At 44.1% G+C, this 21,624-nt stretch overlaps 1 protein-coding gene and 1 pseudogene across 5 annotated transcripts in view; both read left to right on the top strand.

Moving 5' to 3' along the window:
* ralgps2 (Ral GEF with PH domain and SH3 binding motif 2) overlaps positions 1 to 21,624 on the top strand; it is a 515,898-nt gene that overhangs the window by 422,156 nt on the left and 72,118 nt on the right. For all 5 annotated transcript variants that reach the window (XM_078218008.1, XM_078218006.1, XM_078218004.1 and 2 more), the window contains 3 exons: positions 448 to 589; positions 6,676 to 6,827; positions 8,196 to 8,250. In XM_078218008.1, the coding sequence (XP_078074134.1) occupies positions 448 to 589; positions 6,676 to 6,827; positions 8,196 to 8,250 (349 nt within the window). The remainder of the gene's footprint in view (positions 1 to 447; positions 590 to 6,675; positions 6,828 to 8,195; positions 8,251 to 21,624) is intronic.
* LOC144498046 (U2 spliceosomal RNA) lies at positions 20,136 to 20,338 on the top strand (annotated as a pseudogene).

The raw sequence follows: 21,624 nt of genomic DNA, 5'->3' as shown, positions 1-21,624 counted from the left end.
CTTAATCTCTTAGATTCACCCCGCCCCATCTTAACTACCTGAAGTGAAAAAAACATTACTTTTTCACACCTTCGTTCTCATTGTTTCTCATTTTTGTATATCCTCACCATACTGTTTACACTGCTTTAACATCCTTCCTATAATGCAGTACGCATAACTGGACACAGTACACCAACTATAGCCAACCAATATCTTGTCCGAGTTTAATATTACTTGCATCCATTGTGAAAAACTTTAAACAGAACACAATGCTAGTACTAAAAATTGAAGATTTGTTTTGTTTACAGTGGCATTTGTGGAACTCAGAATTTCCAAATAATATCTAAGATGCCTGCTGATGTGCGTTGTGAGGGGTACCGAGCAGTTATTGATCACAGTTGTAATTATTGAAAATATAGAGACCACGTGATGCCATTGAGTGATTTGTGTGTGTTTTTTAAATTTTAGGACCCGATGCAGCGCCATCCCCACAGAGTAGCAGGCGATATATGGCAGCAGAGGCCGCCCTAATGAATATACCACCAACGCCACCTTCTTCCAGGCACCTACTAACACATGGACATAGGAAGTCCCACAGCCTAGGATATAAGTCAGTTATCTGTTTATCTGTTATTTCTTTATCGCCACGTACTGATTTCTGTGTGTAAGCTTGAAAAAAACCAACCACTCTGTTTGAACTGTTGGGAAATTATTTTTTTGGCAGGCTATTTCCTGTCAGCAATTTCAGTTGCTTTTGATTATTTTCCCAGTTTTAGAACACCTTTGTTTCTTTAAGATACATTAAAAAATACAGCTTTTGCCATCAAACCATCTTTCGTCTTTTGGAGTTACGAAATAATCTGAGAGCATGAAGCGGCACCAAAATAGTTGTCAATGTACCGAAGAGTTGTGGGAGGGGTCCAGAGTAAGACTGAACAGGGAATGCTGCATCCCATAAAGAGACAGGCATAACTGGGAACCATCTGAGTACACATAGCCATACCTTTTATTTGGAGGAAATGAGACAAATTAAAGGAGAAATTGTTGAGTGGGAGAAAAGTTTCATTGGTATATCAATAACTATTTTGGTGCAGCTTCAGGCTCCCGTCTGGACCTGGAAAAATGTATTAATTTTACTTCCAATTTCCACCTTCACCTTTCTTTCACCTTCACATGGTCCAACTCTGACATTTCTCTTCCCCTCCTTGACCTCTCTGTCTCCATTTTCTGCTGATAGACTGTCCACCGGAATCCACTATAAGTCCACCGACTCCCACAGCTACCCTGACGACAGCTCTTCACACTCCACATCCTGTAAGGATTCTATCCCATTCTCTCAGTTCCTTTGCCTCCGCCGCATCTGTTCTGATTATGCCACTTTAGAAAATGGAGCTGTGATATGTCTTCCTTCTTCCCAAAATTGTGCTTTTCCAGCCACTTTGTTTGACAAGGCCCTCAACCAGGTCCAGCCTATCTCCCAGGCCACTCTCTCACACCCCCCCCCCCCCCCCCCCCCGAACCAGAATAGGGTCCCCTTTGTCCTCCCTTTTCACCCCACCAGCCTCCACATTCAAAGGATCGTCCTCTGCCATTTCCGCCAGCACTCAACACATCTTCCCTTCACTCCCCCAGTCCGTTCCCTCCAGGACACTCCGGTCCACTCCTCCATCACATCTAACACCTCACCCACTGCCAATGGCACCTTCCCATGCAATTGTAGAAGGTACATCACCTGCCCTTTTACCTCCTCCCTGTTCCCCATCCCAGGGCCCAAACACTTTTTTCAGGTGGTCTATTGCATTCGCTGCTCCCAATGCGGTTTACTCTACATCGGAGACGTGTCCAAACGCAGACTGGATGACTGCTTTGCAGTACACGTTTGGTCCATCTGCAAGCAGGATCCAGACCTTCTGCTGTTTGCTATTTCAAACACGCCACCCTGCTCTCCTGTCCACATGTCCATCCTTGGCCTCTTGCAATGTTCCAGTGAAACTCAACATAAAGTGGAGGAACAGCACCTCATCTTACAATTAGACACTTTACAGCCTTCCTAACTGAACATTGATCAATAACTTCAGAGCATGAACCCTCTCCTCCAACTCCACTCCTTTTCCATTTTTGTCATCTTATTCATCCATTTTTATTTCTTTATATTGTTTTTTAGTTTTTTTACTTCTGAAATCTTGCTTTCCATCCTGTTTCAGCCATCCCGCCTTCTCTGCCCCCATCCCACTAGGGTCATCTGCCGCATCCCTATACTCTGAACCTTTGTTCGATCAATTACACATTCCGATCTCTTAAGGACGCCCTTAGCACCATTCCTACCTTTATCATCATTTACAGTCCCTTTGTCTTTTTGTCCATGCCTTTCTTATTGATTACAGCAACCCCCACCCCCCCTTCACCCCCCCCAACCTTCCCCCCGCCGCCTTAGTCTCTCAGTATAAATTCATTGTCTTCAGCTCTGACAAAGGGTCATTCTGACTCGAAATGCTTCATTCTCTGTCCATAGTTGCTGTCAGACCTGCTAAGATTTTCCAGCATTTTCTGTTTTTGTTAAACAAAAGTGAAGATGACTTGTGGGTTTCATTTATTTTTGAGCATTACTTGTCATGTTGTTTGCATGCCAGCAACACATTTTAAAGCCTTACTCAGGTGGGTCTTCTGCTGAGTTTATCCTGTTTGCAAGTGTCTGTGGGATTTTTTTAATTCATTCATGGGATATGGGCATCGCTGGCTGGCCAGCATTTATTGCCCATTTCTAGTTGCTCTTGAGAAGACGGTGATGAGCTACCTTCTTGAATCGCTGCAGTCCATGTTCTGTGGGTCGACCCACAGTGCAATTAGGGAGGGAGTTCCAGGATTTTGACCCAGCGACTGCGAAGGAACGGTGATATATTTCCAAGTCGGGATGGTGAGTGGCTTGGAGGGGAACTTGCAGGTGGTGGTGTTCCCATTTATCTGCTGCCCTTGTCCTTCTAGATGGAAGTGGTCATGTGTTTGGAAGGTACTGTCTATGGATCTTTGATGAATTGCTGCAGTGCATCTTGGAGATAGTACACAATGCTGCTACTGAGCGTCGGTGGTGGAGGGATTGAATGTTTGTAGATGTGGTGCCAATCAAGTGGGCTGCTTTGTCCTGGATGGTGTCAAGCTTCTTGAGTGTTGTTGGAGCTGCACCCATCCAGGCAAGTGGGGAGTATTCCATCACGTTCTTGACTTGTGCCTTGTAGATGGTGGATAGGCTCTTGGGAGTCAGGAGGTGAGTTACCCCTAGATCTCTTTGTTCTGTAACTCTCCCCAACGCCCTACCATTAACTGAGTAAGTCCTGCCCTGGTTCAGTCTTCCAAAATGCATTACCTCGCATTTATCTAAATTAAACTCCATCTGCCATTCGTCAGCCCACTGGCCCAACTGATCAAGATCCCGTTGCAATCTGAGATAACCTTCTTCACTGTCCACTATGCCATCAATCGTGGTGTCATCTGTGAAGTTACTAACCATGCCTCCTATATTCTCATCCAAATCATTAATATAAATGACAAATAACAGTGGACCCAGCACTGATCCCTGAGGCACACCACTGGTCACAGGTCTCCAGTTTGAAAAACAACCCTCTACAACCACCCTCTGACTTCTGTCATCAAGTTGAGAATTATTCTGTCATCAAGCCAGTTTTTTTATCCATTTAGCTACCTCAACCTGGATCCTGTGAGATTTAACATTATGCAACAACCTACTATATGGTACCTTATCAAAGGCCTTGCTAAAGTCCATGTAGACAACATCAACTGCACTGCCCTCATCCACCTTCTTGGTGACCCCTTCAAAAAACTCAATTAAATTTGTGAGCCATAAAGCCATACTGACTGTCCCTAATCAGTCTTTGCGTCTCTAAATGCCTGTAGATCCTGTCTCTCAAAATACCTTCCAACAACTTAACCACCACAGATGTGAGGCTCACCGGCCTGTAGTTTCCAGGCTTTTCCCTGCAGCCTTTTTTAAACAAAGGCACAACATTTGCCACACTCCAATCTTCAGGCACCTCGCCTGTGACTATCGATGAATCAAATATCTCTGCTAGGGGACACGCAATTTCCTCTCTAGCCTCCCACAATGTCCTGGGATACATTTCATCAGGTCCTGGGGATTTATCTACCTTGATGCACTTTAAGACTTCCTCTGTAATATGTACACTCCTCAAGACATCACTAATTATTTCCCCAAGTTCCCTAACATCCATGCTTTTCTCAAAAGTAAATACTGATGAGAAATATTCATTTAGGATCTCACCCATCTCTTGTGGATCCGCACATAGATGACCAGGTTGATCCTTAAGAGGCCCTACTCTCTACCTAGTTACTTTTTTGGCCTTATGTATTTGTAGAAGTTCTTTGGATTCTCCTTTGCCTAATGTGATGAGTCCAGTTGAGTTTCTGATCAATGGTAACCCCAAGGATGTTGACAGTGGGGGATTCATTGATGGTAACACCGTTGAATGTCAAGGGGCACTGGTTAGATTCTCTCTTATTGGTGAAGGTCATTGCCTGGCATTTGTGTGATGCAAATGTTACTTGCCACTTGTCAGCCCAAATCTGGATATTGTCCAGATCTTGTTGCATTTGAATATGGGCTGCTTTAGTATCTGATACGTCGTGAATGGTGCTAAACATTGTGCAACCATCAGCGAACATCCCAACTTCTGATCTTATGAAAGAGGGAAGGTCATTGATGAAGCAGCTGAAGATTGTTGGGCCTAGGATATTACCTTGAGGGACTCCTGCTGAGATGAATGACCCTCCATAAACACAACCATCTTCCTATGTACTAGGTATGACTCCCAACCAGTGGAGAGTTTGCCTCCCGATACCCATTGGTTCCAGTTTTGCTAGCGATCCTCGAATGCAGCCTTAATGTCAAGGGTTGTCACTCTCACCTCTGGAATTCAGCTCTTTTGTCCATGTTTGAACCAAGGCTGTAATGAGGTCAGGAGCTGAGTGACCCTGGCGAAACCCAGACTGGGTGTCACTGAGCAGGTTATTGCTGAGCAGGTGCTGCTTGATAGCACTGTTGATGACCCCTTCCATCGCTTTACTGATGACCAAGAGTAGACTGATTAGCTGGGTTGGATTTGTCCTGCTTTTTGTGTATAGGACATACTTGGGCAATTTTCCACATTGTTGGGTAGATGCCAGTGTTGTAACTGTACTGGAAGAGCTTGGCTAGGGGAGCAGCAAGTTCTGGAGCACAAGTCTTCGGTACTATTGCCAGAATGTTATCAGGACCCATTGCCTTTGCAGTATCCAGTGCCTCCAACCGTTCCTTGCTATCACATGTAGGGAATCGAATTAAAGGGATAAAGGAAGATAGTGTGGATTCCAGGGTTAAATTTGAGTATGAAGGTTAACATCCATAATAGTAGCAAGCTCGTTTAAGGGGTGAGGTTTTGGAGGGTCATGTGACCCATTTGCCCAATAGGACCAAAGCACCTAAATCCTAGGGCCGAGTGCGGTTTCTCCCAGGCAGACTGGAGTCAGGAGTCGAAATAATCGGTAGCATCTTTCTCACCCTCTGTATATAGTTATTCCTATTAATAGATAGTTCTTTAGTTACTCCACTTGGTGGTCGCCAATCTTTCTTACATCTATTCAACATCAATTCGGAAAGCATGAGCCATTCGACCCTGATTCAGAGGATTGGGTTCAACACGTTGAACACCTGTGATATTTCTTCAAAGCAAACAAAATAGCAGGGGAGTAGAAGCCAAGGTTAATGGCTCACAGCCTGACTTCTCTGGACTACCCTGACACTAAAAGTTTCGAAGAAGTAGGAAAAATGTGAAGCCTTCGGTGACTAGGCAGAGATAGAAAATTAACTCAACAGCAAGAGCTCCTGGGGAGGCGATAGCAGCTTTAGTGGAGAGGTTGAGGCAAAAGTCTGGATATTGTGAATTTGGGTCTACCCTTGATAAAAAATTGAGAGAGCAGCTAGTGTGTGGGGTGAATAATACTGCCATACAGAAGAAACTGTTGGCAGAAGCAGAAATAATCTTAAAGAAGACATTAGAAATTGCCCTTGCTGCACCAAGTGCAGAAAATGGCATGATGGAACTTCAAAGTGTGCAAGCTGGCGCAAGTTTTGAGGGAAACTGCTAATGGCAATAGTGCCAGGGATGGGAGCACAGAGTTTAATGAACAAAGTCGTACAGAACCAGAGAGAGTGCAAATGTATAGGACATTTGGTCTATAAACCAAGAACTGTGAAGAGCGCTATCTGTGTGGGGGAGCCCACCTCAGGAGAAGTATAGATTTAGGAAGCTGTGTTTTATGCCTACGGCAAACAGGAGCATTTCAGAAGCAAATGCAAGGCTGAACAGGACCTGCCGGGGAGGAAAATAAAATTCTGGCTCCAGTGCACTGCGTAGAGAGTCACGGTCGTGTAATCTCCACAGTAGTGGGAAAACAAACTTATCAATGCCTACAGGGAGGGGTCCAGCCCCTGAGATTTTTAAACACTGCAACCAGGCAGGCGAAGCCCAAGTGACTTTTTTAACCCCTCATAATAAACATTTCTAGAAATTAATAGAGACATGTTTTGGGGCAAAAAGTAACTGAAACTAATCCTCAGATCACACATGTACACTTAAATGATATTGCCTGAATGAGAAGAATTCAAGTTAATGTCTTTTTCCACAGCTTTATACACAAGATGAATACAGTAGAGTTTAAGAGCGCTACATTTCCCAATGGAAGACCTCGGCACCTACTAGATGACAGTGTAATGGAAAACTACACCCCTTCCAGAGTTCAGGCAGAAAGTTCCACTATTTCCAGTGGAATATCAATAGGTGTGTAAATGGATTCTGATCTTTTACATCAAGAGAGCTTGGGGTGAAAACCACTTTGACATTTAGAATGGGAATGATAACAATGTTAGATGTTATTACATGGTGGACAAATGACTTTAAGTTCATGTTGAATTAACTTTACAAAAATCAATAAATAATAGGTTGGTATTACATTAGATATGGAAGAAATATTTCTGAGATTTGAATCAGGTTCATCATGTAATGTTAGGTGCTGTTGAATTGCAACCAATCACATAACATTTACAGTGCTACCAATGGGCACTGTACCTTTTGAAGTCTTGAGACAACACATTTTCTAATGTTTAATAGATATAATATCTATATCTAGAGTAACTTTGACATGGCGGCACATGGTTAGCACTACTGCCTCACAGCACCAGGGACCCAGATTCAATCCCGGCCTTGTGTCACTGTCTGTCTGGAGTTTGCACGTTCTCCCCGTATCTGCGTGGGTTTCCTCTGGGTGCTCCGGTTTCCTCCCATAGTCCAAAGATGTGTAGGTTAGGTTGATCAGCCATACAAAATTGCCCTTTAGTGTCAGGGGTTTAGCAGGGTAAATACGTAGGGTTACAGAGATAGGGCCTGCCTGGGATTGTTGCCTGTGCAGCCTCAATGGGCCGAATGGCCTCCTTCTGCATTGCAGGGATTCTATGATTCTACTCAAGACAAATGGGAATTGATTGAAAACACCAATTTTTAATTAAGACGCTTGCAACTAACCAAAGGATGAGATATTCATCCTATATTGTTTTGAAACCTAGATCCCTGAGGTGAAAGGACACTGTGCCAACCAGGTGCATCAAACAGGACATTAATATAAGAATTAAAAGTTTAAAAAAGATTTAAAAGTATATTTATTAGTGTTACAAGTAGGCTTACATTGCAATGAAGTTACTGTGAAAATTCCCTAGTCACCGCAATCCGGGCGCCTGTTCAGGTACACTGAGAGAGAATTTCGTATGGCCAGTGCATTTAACCAGCACGTCTTTTGGACTGTGGGAGGAAACCGGAGCACCCGGAGGAAACCCAAGCAGACACAGGGAAAACGTGCAGACTCTGCACAGACAGTGACCCAAGCCGAGAATCAAACCCGGGTCCCTGGTGCTGAGAGGCAGCAGTGCGAACCACTGTGCCATCCCCAATTAACAGATAGCATTAAAAGTTTTTCTTAGTTTTCTTCTTTGTATATTATTGTATTCTGACAAATTATTGTCTTCTTTTCTTGCTGGGGAGTAGGTAAGTAGAAACGGCACATGGTTGATATATCAACTTTGTAAAATATACTTAACTTTAAGCTGTCACAAACACAAGTTTTAATGTTTTAATCCACAAGATTTTTTATTTCAGGTAGCAGTGAGGGCTCAGAACTCAGTGAAGAGGTATCATGGCCAGCATTTGAAAGGTAAGGGACTTTAAGGACGGAGATGGAGAATGCCTTCTGCTCCATAGAAAGAACAATAGACACCTAACTATGGTTTGTCTTATTAAGATCCAATGGCCTAAATCATCTGGTTCCGCCCACCATGGGAGTGGTTGCTAGTGGGACCGTAAATATGACAGACAAGCCAAAGGTCCATTGACCTTGAGCAGGAATTTCTAATCCTGGGGAGGGTGGAACCAGAAAATCCTGCCCAATGGCTCTAAAGATCCATCAGTTCCAGGTGCTTCCATCAAGATGGATGGATCAATCTTTCTTCTGTACAGGATGGTTTGTGACTTGGATCATTCAAAGATTTACTGGCAGTGACAAAACTGCTCAAGGATTTTTTTTTCTTCAAAAATAAATATGAGTTACCTTTGCACAGTTGTGATAATAGTGAAATGCCACTATTATCAAGCCCTGTTTATATTTTTACAGCACTGAATGGCATCAAAGTACAAAACCTATGATGTTGGAAAGTAAATACTCAGCAATATGATCATTTAATGGGTAGGTACTATGTTCCCCTGCGGTTAAAAAATCAATATGTAGCATTGCGAACCATCCTCAGTTTGGAAGATTTACAAGTTTAAACCACAAGTTTCTGTTACCTAAATTAAACACCTTTGGTGCAATAACATGGTTCAGCTTTTATTTAACTGGAAAAAGTTTGGTTGTGGGATGGGACGAGCACATCTTTGTTCAATGTATATAGCCATTTTACTAAGTAAATTCAGTAAAAGATCAATTTCTTTACCTACATTTAAACCCGAAAGTCAGATTACACTCCACAAGGCCAGTGACAAAATGCATTTTGAAATGACCTCCCAGGAATTAGTAGTGGCTTCAACTTCAGGTTAGCCAAAGACTGATCTGGACTGCCAGACCTTTGAGTAAATTACTTTGAAAGCTTGTGATGGGTTTTCTACCAAGTAAATTCTGATAGTATTAATTCTGGTCTCCTGAGCATCCTTGATTTTAATTTTCCACCATTGATGTCCATGCCTTCAGTTGCCAAGGCCCGAAGCTCTGGACTTTTCTCTACCTCTCTCTGCCTCCCTACCACACTTTTCTCCTTTAAGACATTCCTTTAAATGCTATTTCTTTGGTCAAGTTTTTGGATCATCTGACCTGATGGGCCTGATTTTACCAAAACTCAGGCGCGAAATCGGGGTAAAGTTGGGCATCGGGCCTTTAACGCAATCGGCACCCGAATCCGAGCAGATCGCGCCTTTACCGACGCCTGATTCGGACGCGGGTCCGGTCCGTGCCCGAATCGGGCGGCCCGACGATTTAAATGCATTTAAATCGACTTAATGAACCGCGCGCCCAACTCTACCGCCAAATCCCACTTTATCGTCTTCTGGCCTGATCTGCTTCCGCGCTGTAACCGACCTGCAAAATAAAAGTCTGATGTCGCTGCTGCAGCCTCTGAAGAGTGGGGTCAGAGACTGCAACGGCTCTCTGACCCAGGTCATCCTCTGGTCGGGGGACGGGGAGGGGGAGAGGGGATGTGACGTCTCATCCCCTTGAGGGGGGGGGTGTGTGACCGATCATTTCCTCGGAGGGGGGGAGGGTGTGACGTGACATATCATCCCCTGGGGGGGGGGGGTCCGCTGCCTGTCTGCGAACGATCCCTCCTGGCACCATCACTGGTACACTACCAGCCACAGATTACTCTTCCCTGCAGGTGCAGGAGAGATAGCCTCATAATTTATTTGTCTTTGTGATAACTATCAGGCAGGAAATTGGAGGCTTAAATTGGAAAGAGGTTTTCTCAGGGAAATGTACGGAAGAAATGTGGCAAATTTTCAGGGAATATTTGTCTGGAGTTCTGCATAGCAACGTTCCAATGAGACAGGGAAGTTATGGTAGGTTACAGGAACCATGGTGTACAAAGGCTGTAATGAATCTAGTCAAGAAGAAAAGAAAAGCTTACAAAAGGTTCAGGGAGCTAGGTAATGTTAGAGATCTTGAAGAGTATACGGCTCATAGGAAAGATCTTAAGAAGGAAATTAGGAGAGCCAGAAGGGGTCATGAGAAGGCCTTGGCAGGCAGGATTAAGGAAAGCCCCAAGGCATTCTACAAGTATCTTAGAAACCCTACAGCACAGAAAGAGGCCATTCGGCCCATCGGGTCTGCACCGACCACCATCCCACCCAGGCCCTACCCCCATATCCCTACATATTTACCCACTAATCCCTCAAACCTACGCATCCCAGGACAGTAAGGGCAATTTTAGCATGGCCAATCAACCTAATCCGCACATCTTTGGACTGTGGGAGGAAACCGGAGCACCCGGTCCACACAGACAGTGACCCAAGCCGGGAATCGAACCCAGGTCCCTGGAGCTGTGAAGCAGCAGTGCTAACCACTGTGCTACCGTGCCGCCCTATGTGAAGAGGGGGTGTGACCGATCATTCCCTATGTGAAGAGCAAGAGGATAAGACGTGGAAGCATAGGACCTATCAAGTGTGACGGTGGGAAAGTTTGTATGGAACCAGAAGAAATAGCAGAGGTACTTAAACAATACTTTACTTCAGTATTCACTATGGAAAAGGATCTTGGTGGTTGTAGTGCAGACTTGCAGTGGACTGAAAAGCTTGAGCATGTAGCTATGAAGAAAGAGGATGTGTTGGAACTTTTGAAAAGCATCAAGTTAGAAAAGTCGCCGCGACCGGATGAGATGTACCCCAGGCTACTGTGGGAAGTGAGGGAGGAGATTGCTGAGCCTCTGGCGATGATCTTTGCATCATCAATGGAGACGGGAGAGGTTCCGGAGGATTGGAGGATTGTGGATGTTGTTCATTTATTCAAGAAAGGGAGTAGAGATAGCCCTGGAAATTATAGACCAGTGAGTCTTGCCTCAGTGGTTGGTAAGTTGATGGAGAAGATCCTAAGAGGCAGGATTTATGAACATTTGGAGAGGTATAATATGATTAAGAATAGTCAGCATGGCTTTGTCCAAGGCAGATCATGCCTTATGAGCCTCATTGAATTTTTTGAGGATGTGACTAAACATATTGATGAAGGAAGAGCAGTAGATGTAGTATATATGGACTTCAGCAAGGCATTATTGAGAAAGTGAGGGGGCATGGGATCCAAGGGGACATTGCTTTGTGGATCCAGAACTGGCTTGCCCACCGAAGGCAAAGAGTGGTTATAGATGGGTCATATTCTGCGTGGAGGTCGGTCACCAGTGGAGTGCCCCAGGGATCTGTTCTGGGACCCTTACTCTTTGTGATTTTTATAAATGACCTGGATGAGGAAGTGGAAGGATGGGTTGGTAAGTTTGCTGATGACACAAAGGTTGGAGGTGTTGTGGATAGTGTGGAGGGATGTCAGAAGTTGCAGCGAGACATTGATAGGATGCAAGACTGGGCGGAGAAGTGGCAGATGGAGTTCAACCCAGATAAGTGTGAGGTGGTTCATTTTGGCAGGTCAATTAGGATGGCGGAATATAATATTAATGGTAGGACTCTTGGCAGAGTGGAAGATCAGAAGGATCTTGGGGTCCGAGTTCATAGGATGCTCAAAGCAGCTGTGCAGGTTGAGGCTGTGGTTAAGAAGGCATATGGTGTACTGGCCTTCAATCGAGGGATTGAGTTTAGGAGTCGTGAGATAATGTTAAGAACATAAGAACATAAGAAATAGGAGCAGGAGTAGGCCATCTAGCCCCTCGAGCCTGTCCCATCATTCAATAAGATCATGGCTGATCTGAAGTGGATCAGTTCCACTTACCCGTCTGACCCCTATAACCCCTAATTCCCTTACCGATCAGGAATCCATCTATCCGTGATTTAAACATATTCAACGAGGTAGCCTCCACCACTTCAGTGGGCAGAGAATTCCAGAGATTCACCACCCTCTGAGAGAAGAAGTTCCTCCTCAACTCTGTCCTAAACTGACCCCCCTTTATTTTGAGGCTGTGCCCTCTAGTTCTAGTTTCCTTTCTAAGTGGAAAGAATCTCTCCATCTCAACCCTATCCAGCCCCTTCATTATCTTATAGGTCTCTATAAGATCCCCCCTCAGCCTTCTAAATTCCAACGAATACAAACCCAATCTGCTCAGTCTCTCCTCATAATCAACACCCCTCATCTCTGGTATCAACCTGGTGAACCTTCTCTGCACTCCCTCCAAGGCCAATATATCCTTCCGCAAATAAGGGGACTGTGTGGAGTTTGCACATTCTCCTCGTGTCTGCGTGGGTTTCCTCCGGGTGCTCCTGTTTCCTCCCACAGTCCAAAGATGTGCGGGTTAGGTTGATTGGCCAGGTTACAAAATTGCCCCTTAGAGTCCTGGGATGTGTAGGTTAGAGGGATTAGCGGATAAAATATGTGGGGGTAGGGCCTGGGTGGGATTGTGGTCGGTGCAGACTCGATGGGCCGAATGGCCTCCTTCTGCACTGTAGGGTTTCTATGATTTCTATGATTTCAATACTGCACACAGTATTCCAGCTGCAGCCTCACCAATGCCGTTATATGTTGCAGCTATATAAGACCCTGGTCAGACCACACTTGGAGTACTGTGCTCAGTTCTGGTCGCCTCATTACAGGAAGGATGTGGAAGCCATAGAAAGGGTGCAGAGGAGATTTACAAGGATGTTGCCTGGGTTGGGGAGCATGCCTTATGAGGATAGGTTGAGTGAGCTCGGCCTTTTCTCCTTGGAGAGATGAAGGATGAGGGGTGACCTGATAGAGATGTATAAGATGTTGAGAGGTATTGATTGAGTGGATAGTCAGAGGCTTTTTCCCAGGGCTGAAATGGTTGCCACAAGAGGACACAGGTTTAAGGTGCTGGGGAGTAGGTACAGAGGAGATGTCAGGGGTAAGTTTTTCACTCAGAGGGTGGTGGGTGCGTGGAATGGGCTGCCAGCAACAGTGGTGGAGGCGGATTCGATAGGGTCTTTTAAGAGACTTTTAGATAAGTACATGAAACTTAGTAAGATAGAGGGTTATAGGTAAGCCTAGTAATCGCTAAGGTAGGGACATGTTCGGCACAACTTTGTTGGCTGAAGGGCCTGTATTGTGCTGTAGTTTTTCTGTGTTTCTATGTTTTTCTATGATGTGCTAACTAAGTAATCATTCTAATAACTTTAAGAGTCCTCAGAATATAGTAATGCTGGAATATTTGAACTTAATGTATCAAGTAATTGTGTTTAGTTTAATCGCTTTTTATCAACATATATGATTAATATTACTGTGGTGGAGTGTCTCATGAATATTTCTGTCTATCAAGGGAATGGAAATTAGCATGAGGGAACATTCCCATCATTACGCACTCCAAAGTGAGGTACTGCAAAGCCAGCTGCAGACCATGACTATGCTTTGACCAGTCGTCAAAATAAAATCATCTGCAGCACCAGTGTACATCATTTCCCACAGTTTTGAGAACAGTGGTGTACTACCTATGTCACAGGACAAATAACCCAGAGGCATAAAAGCTGTGGAGACACAACTTAAAACCCCATCATGGTAGCTGGTGGAATTTGAATTCAATTAAATGGGAAATTTAAAAAAGCATCTCAGTAATGTTGACCATGAAGCTACCAGGTTGTTGTAAAAACCTATCTGATTCACTCATGTCCTCCAGGGAAGGAAGTCTAATTAACCAGAGGAGTACACGCTTGTAACTCTTCATCTTGGAATCAAAATGTTAACACTTACTTTCTCCACAGATGTTGCACGACTGGCTGTGTCTTTTTATTTCATATTTCCCAGCATCTGCAGTATTTTGCTTTTACTTGTTGCTCCTGAACGAGCTGCACTCCTCGCCACGCTGTTCCAGTAAAGCTACCGGCATCTGTCCGCCTGACAATGTGGAAAATTGATAGATACTTCCTGCCCATCAAAACCAGGGTAAAATCAACCGAGCCATTATTTCCCCATCAGTTTATTCTTAAGCATCAGTAAAGGTGAGGCGATGACCCAGTGATATCGTTTGACTATTAATCCAGAAACTCCACTAATGTTCTGGGGAACTCGGGTTCAAATCCGGCAGTTGGTGGAATTTGAGTTCAATAAAATAAAAATATCTGGAATTAAGAATTTACTGATGACCATGAGACCATTGTTGATTGTTGGGAAAAAAAACACCTGGTTCACTCATTTCCTTTAGGTAAGGAAATCTGCCATCCTTACTTGGTCTGGTCTACATGTGACTCCAGAGCCACAGCAATGTGATTGACTCTCAACTGCCCTTGGGCAACTCGGGATGGGCAATAAATGCTGGCCCATCCAGTGACGCCCATATCCCACAAATGACTTAAAATAAATAAAGGAAAAGTCGCCACAGTCCCAGATGACCATAGGCTGCTCTCCACTTTGAGAGCAACAGCTGACTGATGATTTAACTTGAGGATCAGCACACCTCAGGTGAGGGGCAAGGTTGAGAAGGCGAGACCTTCATGAATAACCTCAGCCAGTATGGGAGTGGATTAGTTCAGTTGCCTGCACAGCTGGTTCATGATGCAAAGTGACGCCAACAGCATAGGGATGAGAGATGGTAGATGTCATTAACATTGCTATCAGGCAGTACTTTCGATAGCCTGCTTATCGATACTTGGTTGGATTCTGCCAAGAGCCTTGGCTGCAGACCTCATTACAGCCATTGTCCAAATAAGGACAAAAGAGCAGAACTCTGGGTGAGAGTGACTGCCCTTGACATCAAGGCAGAATTTGACTGACTGGTATCAAGGAGCTTGAGCAAAATTGAAGCCAATGGAGATCGAGGGAAAGTTCTCAACTGGCTGGAATCATAGGCAGCAGAAAAGGAAGGTGGTTTGGTTGTTGGACTCAACCATCTCAACCACTGGATGATGTTGCAGAAGTTCCTCAGTTTAGTGACGTGGCACAATCACCTTCAGCTGCTTCATCCCCTTTCCTCCATCATAATATCAGAAGTGGAGATGCTTACTGATTATTTCACAATGTTCATTCAGTATCATTTGTGGCTTCTCAGATACTGAAGCAGTCCACATCTATATGCAGAAAATCCTGGACAACATTCGGGCTTGGGTTGATAAGCTTGGGAGGAGCATTTATGCCACACTAGTGCCAGGCAGTGATCATGTCCAACAAGAGAGAATCATGTTATGATACTTGGCCAGATGTCCAATTCATGTTATGATCCTAGACTAGATCCCCAAGATCCCAACTGAGGGCGACACAGTGGCACAGTCATTACCACTGCTGCCTCTGCGCCAGGGACAGGGTTTGATGACTGTTTGTGGAGTTTGAACGTTCTCCCTGCATCCGTGTGGGTTTCCTCTGGGTGCTCCAGTCTCCTCCCACAGTCCAAAAGACATGCTGGTTAGGTGCATTGGCATTGCTAAATTCTCTGTGTACCCGAACAGGCACTGGAGTGTGGTGACTAGGAGATTTTCACAGTAACTTCATTTCAGTGTTAATGTAAGCCCACTTGTGACACTATTAAATAAACTTAAACTTAAAGTTTATAGTAAGAATTGCTAAGCAGATTATGGATATGTGTGGGGGTCACAGGGTAGTTGTCATGGGGGACTTTAACTTTCCAAATATTGATTAGAACCTTTGTAGGTCAAATAGTTCGGATGGGGCAGTTTTTGTGCAGTGTGTGCAGGAGGGTTTCCTGACACAATATGTGGATAGGCCGACAAGAGGTGAGGCCACATTGGATTTGGTACTGGGAAATAAACCGGGCCAAGTGTTAGATTTGGTTGTGGGAGAGCACTTTGGAGATAGTGACCACAATTCGGTGTCTTTTGTTATTGCAATGGAGAGGGATAGGGCCGTACGGCAGGGCAAGGTTTACAATTGGGGGAGAGGTAATTATGATGCGATTAGGCAAGAATTAGGGGGCATAAGTTGGGAACAGAAACTGTCAGAGAAAGGAACTAATGAAAAGTGGAACTTTTTCAAGGAACAAATACTGGATGTCCTTGATAGGTATGTCCCTGTCAGGCAGGGAGGAAATAGCCGAGTGAGGGAACCATGGTTCACGAAAGAGGTGGAATGTCTTGTGAAAAGGAAGAGGGAAGCTTATGTAGGGATGAGGAAACAAGGTTCAGATGGCTCGATTGAGGGTTACAAGTTAGCAAGGAATGAGCTGAAAAAGGGGCTTAGTTAGGAGAGCTAGGAGGGGACACGAGAAGTCCTTGGCGGGTCGGATCAAGGAAAACCCCAAGGCTTTTTACTCTTATGTGAGGAATAAAAGAATGACCAGGGTGAGGTTAGGGCCGGTCAAGGACAGTAGTGGGAACTTGTGTATGGAGTCAGTAGAGATAGGCGAGGTGATGAATGAATACTTTTCTTCAGTGTTCACCAAGGAGAGGGACCATGTTTTTGAGGAAGAGAAGGTGTTACAGGCTAATAGGCTGGAGGAAATAGATGTTCGGAGGGAGGATGTCCTGGCAGTTTTGAATAAACTGAAGGTCGATAAGTCCCCTGGGCCTGATGAAATGTATCCTAGGATTCTTTGGGAGGCAAGGGATGAGATTGCAGAGCCTTTGGCTTTGATCTTTGGGTCCTCGCTGTCCACGGGGATGGTGCCAGAGGACTGGAGAATGGCGAATGTTGTTCCTCTGTTTAAGAAAGGGAATAGAAATGACCCTGGTAATTATAGACCGGTTAGTCTTACTTCAGTGGTTGGTAAATTGATGGAAAAGGTCCTTAGAGATGGGATTTACGACCATTTAGAAAGATGCGGATTAATCCGGGATAGTCAGCACGGATTCGTGAAGGGCAAGTCGTGCCTCACAAATTTGATAGAATCTTTTGAGGAGGTAACTAAGTGTGTTGATGAAGGTAGGGCAGTTGATGTCATATACATGGATTTTAGTAAGGCGTTTGATACGATCCCCCATGGTCGGCTTATGATGAAAGTGAGGAGGTGTGGGATAGAGGGAAAGTTGGCCGATTGGATAGGTAACTGGCTGTCTGATCGAAGACAGAGGGTGGTGGTCGATGGAAAATTTTCAGATTGGAGGCAGGTTGCTAGCGGAGTGCCGCAGGGATCAGTGCTTGGTCCTCTGCTCTTTGTGATTTTTGTTAATGACTTAGAGGAGGGGGCTGAAGGGTGGATCAGTAAATTTGCTGATGACACCAAGATTGGTGGAGTAGTGGATGAGGTGGAGGGCTGTTGTAGGCTGCAAAGAGACATAGATAGGATGCAAAGCTGGGCTGAAAAATGGCAAATGGAGTTTAACCCTGATAAATGTGAGGTGATTCATTTTGGTAGGACTAATTTAAATGTGGATTACAGGGTCAAAGGTAGGGTTCTGAAGACTGGAGGAACAGAGAGATCTTGGGGTCCATATCCACAGATCTCTAAAGGTTGCCACTCAAGTGGATAGAGCTGTGAAGAAGGCCTATAGTGTGTTAGCTTTTATTAACAGGGGGTTGGAGTTTAAGAGCCGTGGGGTTATGCTGCAACTGTACAGGACCTTGGTGAGACCACATTTGGAATATTGTGTGCAGTTCTGGTCGCCTCACTATAAGAAGGATGTGGAAGCGCTGGAAAGAGTGCAGAGGAGATTTACCAGGATGCTGCCTGGTTTGGAGGGTAGGTCTTATGAGGAAAGGTTGGGGGAGCTAGGGCTGTTCTCTCTGGAGCGGAGGAGGCTGAGGGGAGACTTAATAGAGGTTTATAAAATGATGAAGGGGATAGTTAGAGTGAACGTTCAAAGACTATTTCCTCGGGTGGATGGAGCTATTACAAGGGGGCATAACTATAGGGTTTGTGGTGGGAGATATAGGAAGGATATCAGAGGTAGGTTCTTTACGCAGAGAGTGGTTGGGGTGCGGAATGGACTGCCTGAAGTGATAGTGGAGTCAGACACTTGAGGAACATTTAATTAGTTATTGGATAGGCACATGGAGCGCACCAGGATGATAGGGAGTGGGATAGCTTGATCTTGGTTTCAGATAAAGCTCGGCACAACATCGTGGGCCGAAGGGCCTGTTCTGTGCTGTACTGTTCTATGTTCTATGTAAGATTCGGATAAGAACTAAACTTTTTTGTTAAAAGCAGAAAACACTTGTTCATAGAATAATGCCACAAGATTCTAGGGGTTTTGAACAAACAAAACTAAACTTTTCTATACAAGTTCAGAAAGATAAAACAAATTACAAAAGTTCTAACCTGGGAATTGTCTCCAAAAGTAGCTCCAATTTAGATTGCATCAACAATGCCATACCTGAGTCTGCAATCAAGCACCAACTCACACGCACAACTTTCGTTTTTTGGGCACACCAAGCAGAACACTACGGCTCTAAAGGGGTAACTACGCTCCCAACAGCCTGCAGCACAGAGTCATCAACTTCTGCTGATGCCTTTGTGGAACCTCAGGCCTTCTTCTGAGCCCTCATCACTTAAAATCTGCCATCCACAACTTTCTTCCTGTTTCTCTGCTCTTTTTTTTCTTAACTGGGGTATGTCTCTGTCCTCTACCTGGAACTCATCTTTTAGGGACATTTCCCTGTCCCCTCTCCATGTGCCCTGCCCAGGATTCTTGATTTTGGTTAAAACTGCCTGTCTCACTAAAACTGACTGCCTTTTAAATCCTGCTCACTGACCCTTGAATTGATCTGGCGACCTGTCACAACATTCCAAGAGAGTCCCACCCTTATTACTGGGCAGGAACAAATGTAACAAGCATTGGAACATTCTGTACTTTAAATGTTACAATCTCCACAGTCTGCTAACTTAACATAGTGAGAAGGATGCAGAAGAACAAACATGCAGGGAAATCGCAGAGGCAAATATTATGGAATGATTATAATGGGGGACTTTGCCCGAATATAGAATGAGACAGTGGTAGCGTAAAGGATGGGAGTGGCAAAAGTTCTTAAATTGTGGCCAGGAAAATTTTCTATAGCAGCATGTGTCCAGTTTAACAAGAAAGGATGCACATTTGGAATTGATCCTTGGAAATGAGGTGGGCCAAGTAGGTCAAGTGTCAATGAGGTAACATTTAGGAGACAGTGATTATTGTACCATAAAATTTAGTATGATGATAGAAATGAACAGTAGGCAATTCTGAGTAAGATATTTAACTGAGAGTGCCAACTTCAGTGGGGCAAGAATGAAGCTGAGCTAGATAGATTGGAACAAAAGGTTGGTTGGAAAAATTGTCGCTGAACAATGGGCTACCTTCAAAGAAAAAATGGTTGGGGCACAAGGAAAAAGTAGGATAAACAAAACCAGAGCTCCCTAGATGAAAAAGGAGATAGAAATTAAGATAACAAAGGAAAAGTGTGTCTATGACAGATAGAAAATACAATTGAGAACCAAGAGGAATACAAAAGATTCAGAGGGGAGGTCAAAAAGCACAGAGATGAAGATGGATTATGAGAAAAGACTGGCAGTGAACATAAAGGGAAATCCTAAAGACTTTTAAAGGCATAAATAATAATAATAAAAGTTTGGTAAAAGCTGGAGTGAGGTCGATTAAGGAACTAAAGTGGAATTTACACAGGAGGCTGGGGACATGGCTTTGCATCCATCTTTACCAAGAAGGTAGATGCTATCCAGGCCTTGGTGACAGGTGAGGAAACTGTCCGAATTAGGGTTCAAAATTGATAACGAAGAATTGTTGAATAGAATGTCGGTACTTAAAATTGACAAGGCACTGGGGAGAGATGCATCTAAAGATATTGAAGGAAGTGAGAATGAAAATTGCAGGGGCTCTAGCCATAACCTAATCTTTCAATCTTCCCTAGACTGAAGGGGGGTTGTGGAGGGCGGCAGAGGACTGGAGAATTTAAAACATTACACCCTTGTTCAAAAAGGCTTGTAAGGATAAACCCAACAACTATAGTTTAACTTCAATGGTGGGAAAGTTTCCAGAAACAGTTACACAGGATAGAATTAGTGGCCATGTTGAAAAATTGCTTCTCGGCCTTTTGGCTAAGATCAAGTGTAGTATGGATAGGATGCTGCGCTTGGTTGAGGTCATTAGGTTACATTTAAGCTTCATTTGAAGCAATTTTTAGAAGTGGCATCTTGGCCTTTTGGCTAAGATGCAAATGAGATCAAGCCTTGGAGGAGGAGAGTCTGCACCTACTCCAATCAGCTTGGCTCATGTAGATCAGGCCCAAGACAGGAGTGGAGGCCCTGTCTTGTCAGCTTGGATTGGAAATGTCTCAACTTGTTGAGACTCTGAATTGGACTTGATTTGATTGAATTGGAAAAGTATTTTAAAAAAATAAAAATGTGGGTTGATTAGTAAGAGCCAGCATGGAATTCTGAAGGCTTATTCATGTTGAACTAACTTGCTAGAGTATTTCGAAAAGGTAACAGAGAGGTTGATGAGGATAATGCTATTGATCTGATGTTCATGGAGTTTCAAAAGTATTTAATACGGTGCCACACAATAGAAAAATTATAGCTCATGGAATAAAAGAGACAGTAGCAACATGGAGACAAAATTAGGTGAAGAACAGAAAGCAATGATCAATGGATTTTTTTGGACTGGATGAAGGTTTGTAATGGAATTTCCCAGGTGTCGGCCTTGGGACTCTTGCTTTTCCTGATATATATTAATGATCTAGATCTTGGTGTGCAACGAACAATTTCAAAGTTTGCAGATAATATGAAACTTAGAAGTATTATAAACTTTGAGGAGGACAGCGTAGAACTTCAAAAGAACATAGACAAGTTGGTGGAGTAATCAGATAGGTGGCAGATGAAGTTCCATATGGGGAAGCGTGATGTGATGCATTTTGATAGGTAGAACATGGAGAAACAATATAAAATAAGGGGTATAATTCCTAAGGGGTGCAGGAGCAGAGGGACCTGGTTGTATATGTGCATATATCATTTGAAGGTGACAGGACAGGTAGAGAGAGTTATTAAAAGGGGCATAGAGTTCACGAGCAAGGAGGTTATGCTGAACTTGCACAGAACACTAGTTATACCTCAGCTTGAGTATTGTGTACAGTTATGGTGCCACACTTTAAGAGAGTGCAGAAAAGATTGACAAGAATGGTTCCAGAGAAGAGAAACTTCAGTTATGAGGATAGAGTAGAGAAGTTGGAACTGTTCTTGGAGAGAAGCAGGCTAAGAGGAGATTTCAATCATAGAATCACAGAATACCTACAATGCAAAAGGAGGCCATTCAAACCATTGAAGCTGCACCGACAACAATCCCTAACCCTGCGATCCCACATATTTACCCTGCTGATCCTCCTGACACTAAGGGTCAATTTAGCATGGCCAATTAACTTAACCCGCACATCTTTAGAGTGTGGACGGAAACTGGAGCACCCGAAGGAAACCCATGTAGACACGGGGAGAATGTGCAAACTCCACACAGTCACCCAAGCACGGAATTGAACCCAGGTTCCAGGTGCTGTGAGGCAGTATGGGCAACAACC

This window comes from Mustelus asterias, chromosome 8 (genome assembly GCF_964213995.1).
Source record: "Mustelus asterias chromosome 8, sMusAst1.hap1.1, whole genome shotgun sequence".
In the NCBI taxonomy this organism is placed as follows: Eukaryota; Metazoa; Chordata; class Chondrichthyes; order Carcharhiniformes; family Triakidae; genus Mustelus; species Mustelus asterias.
This window is presented reverse-complemented; position numbering and strand designations above follow the sequence as displayed.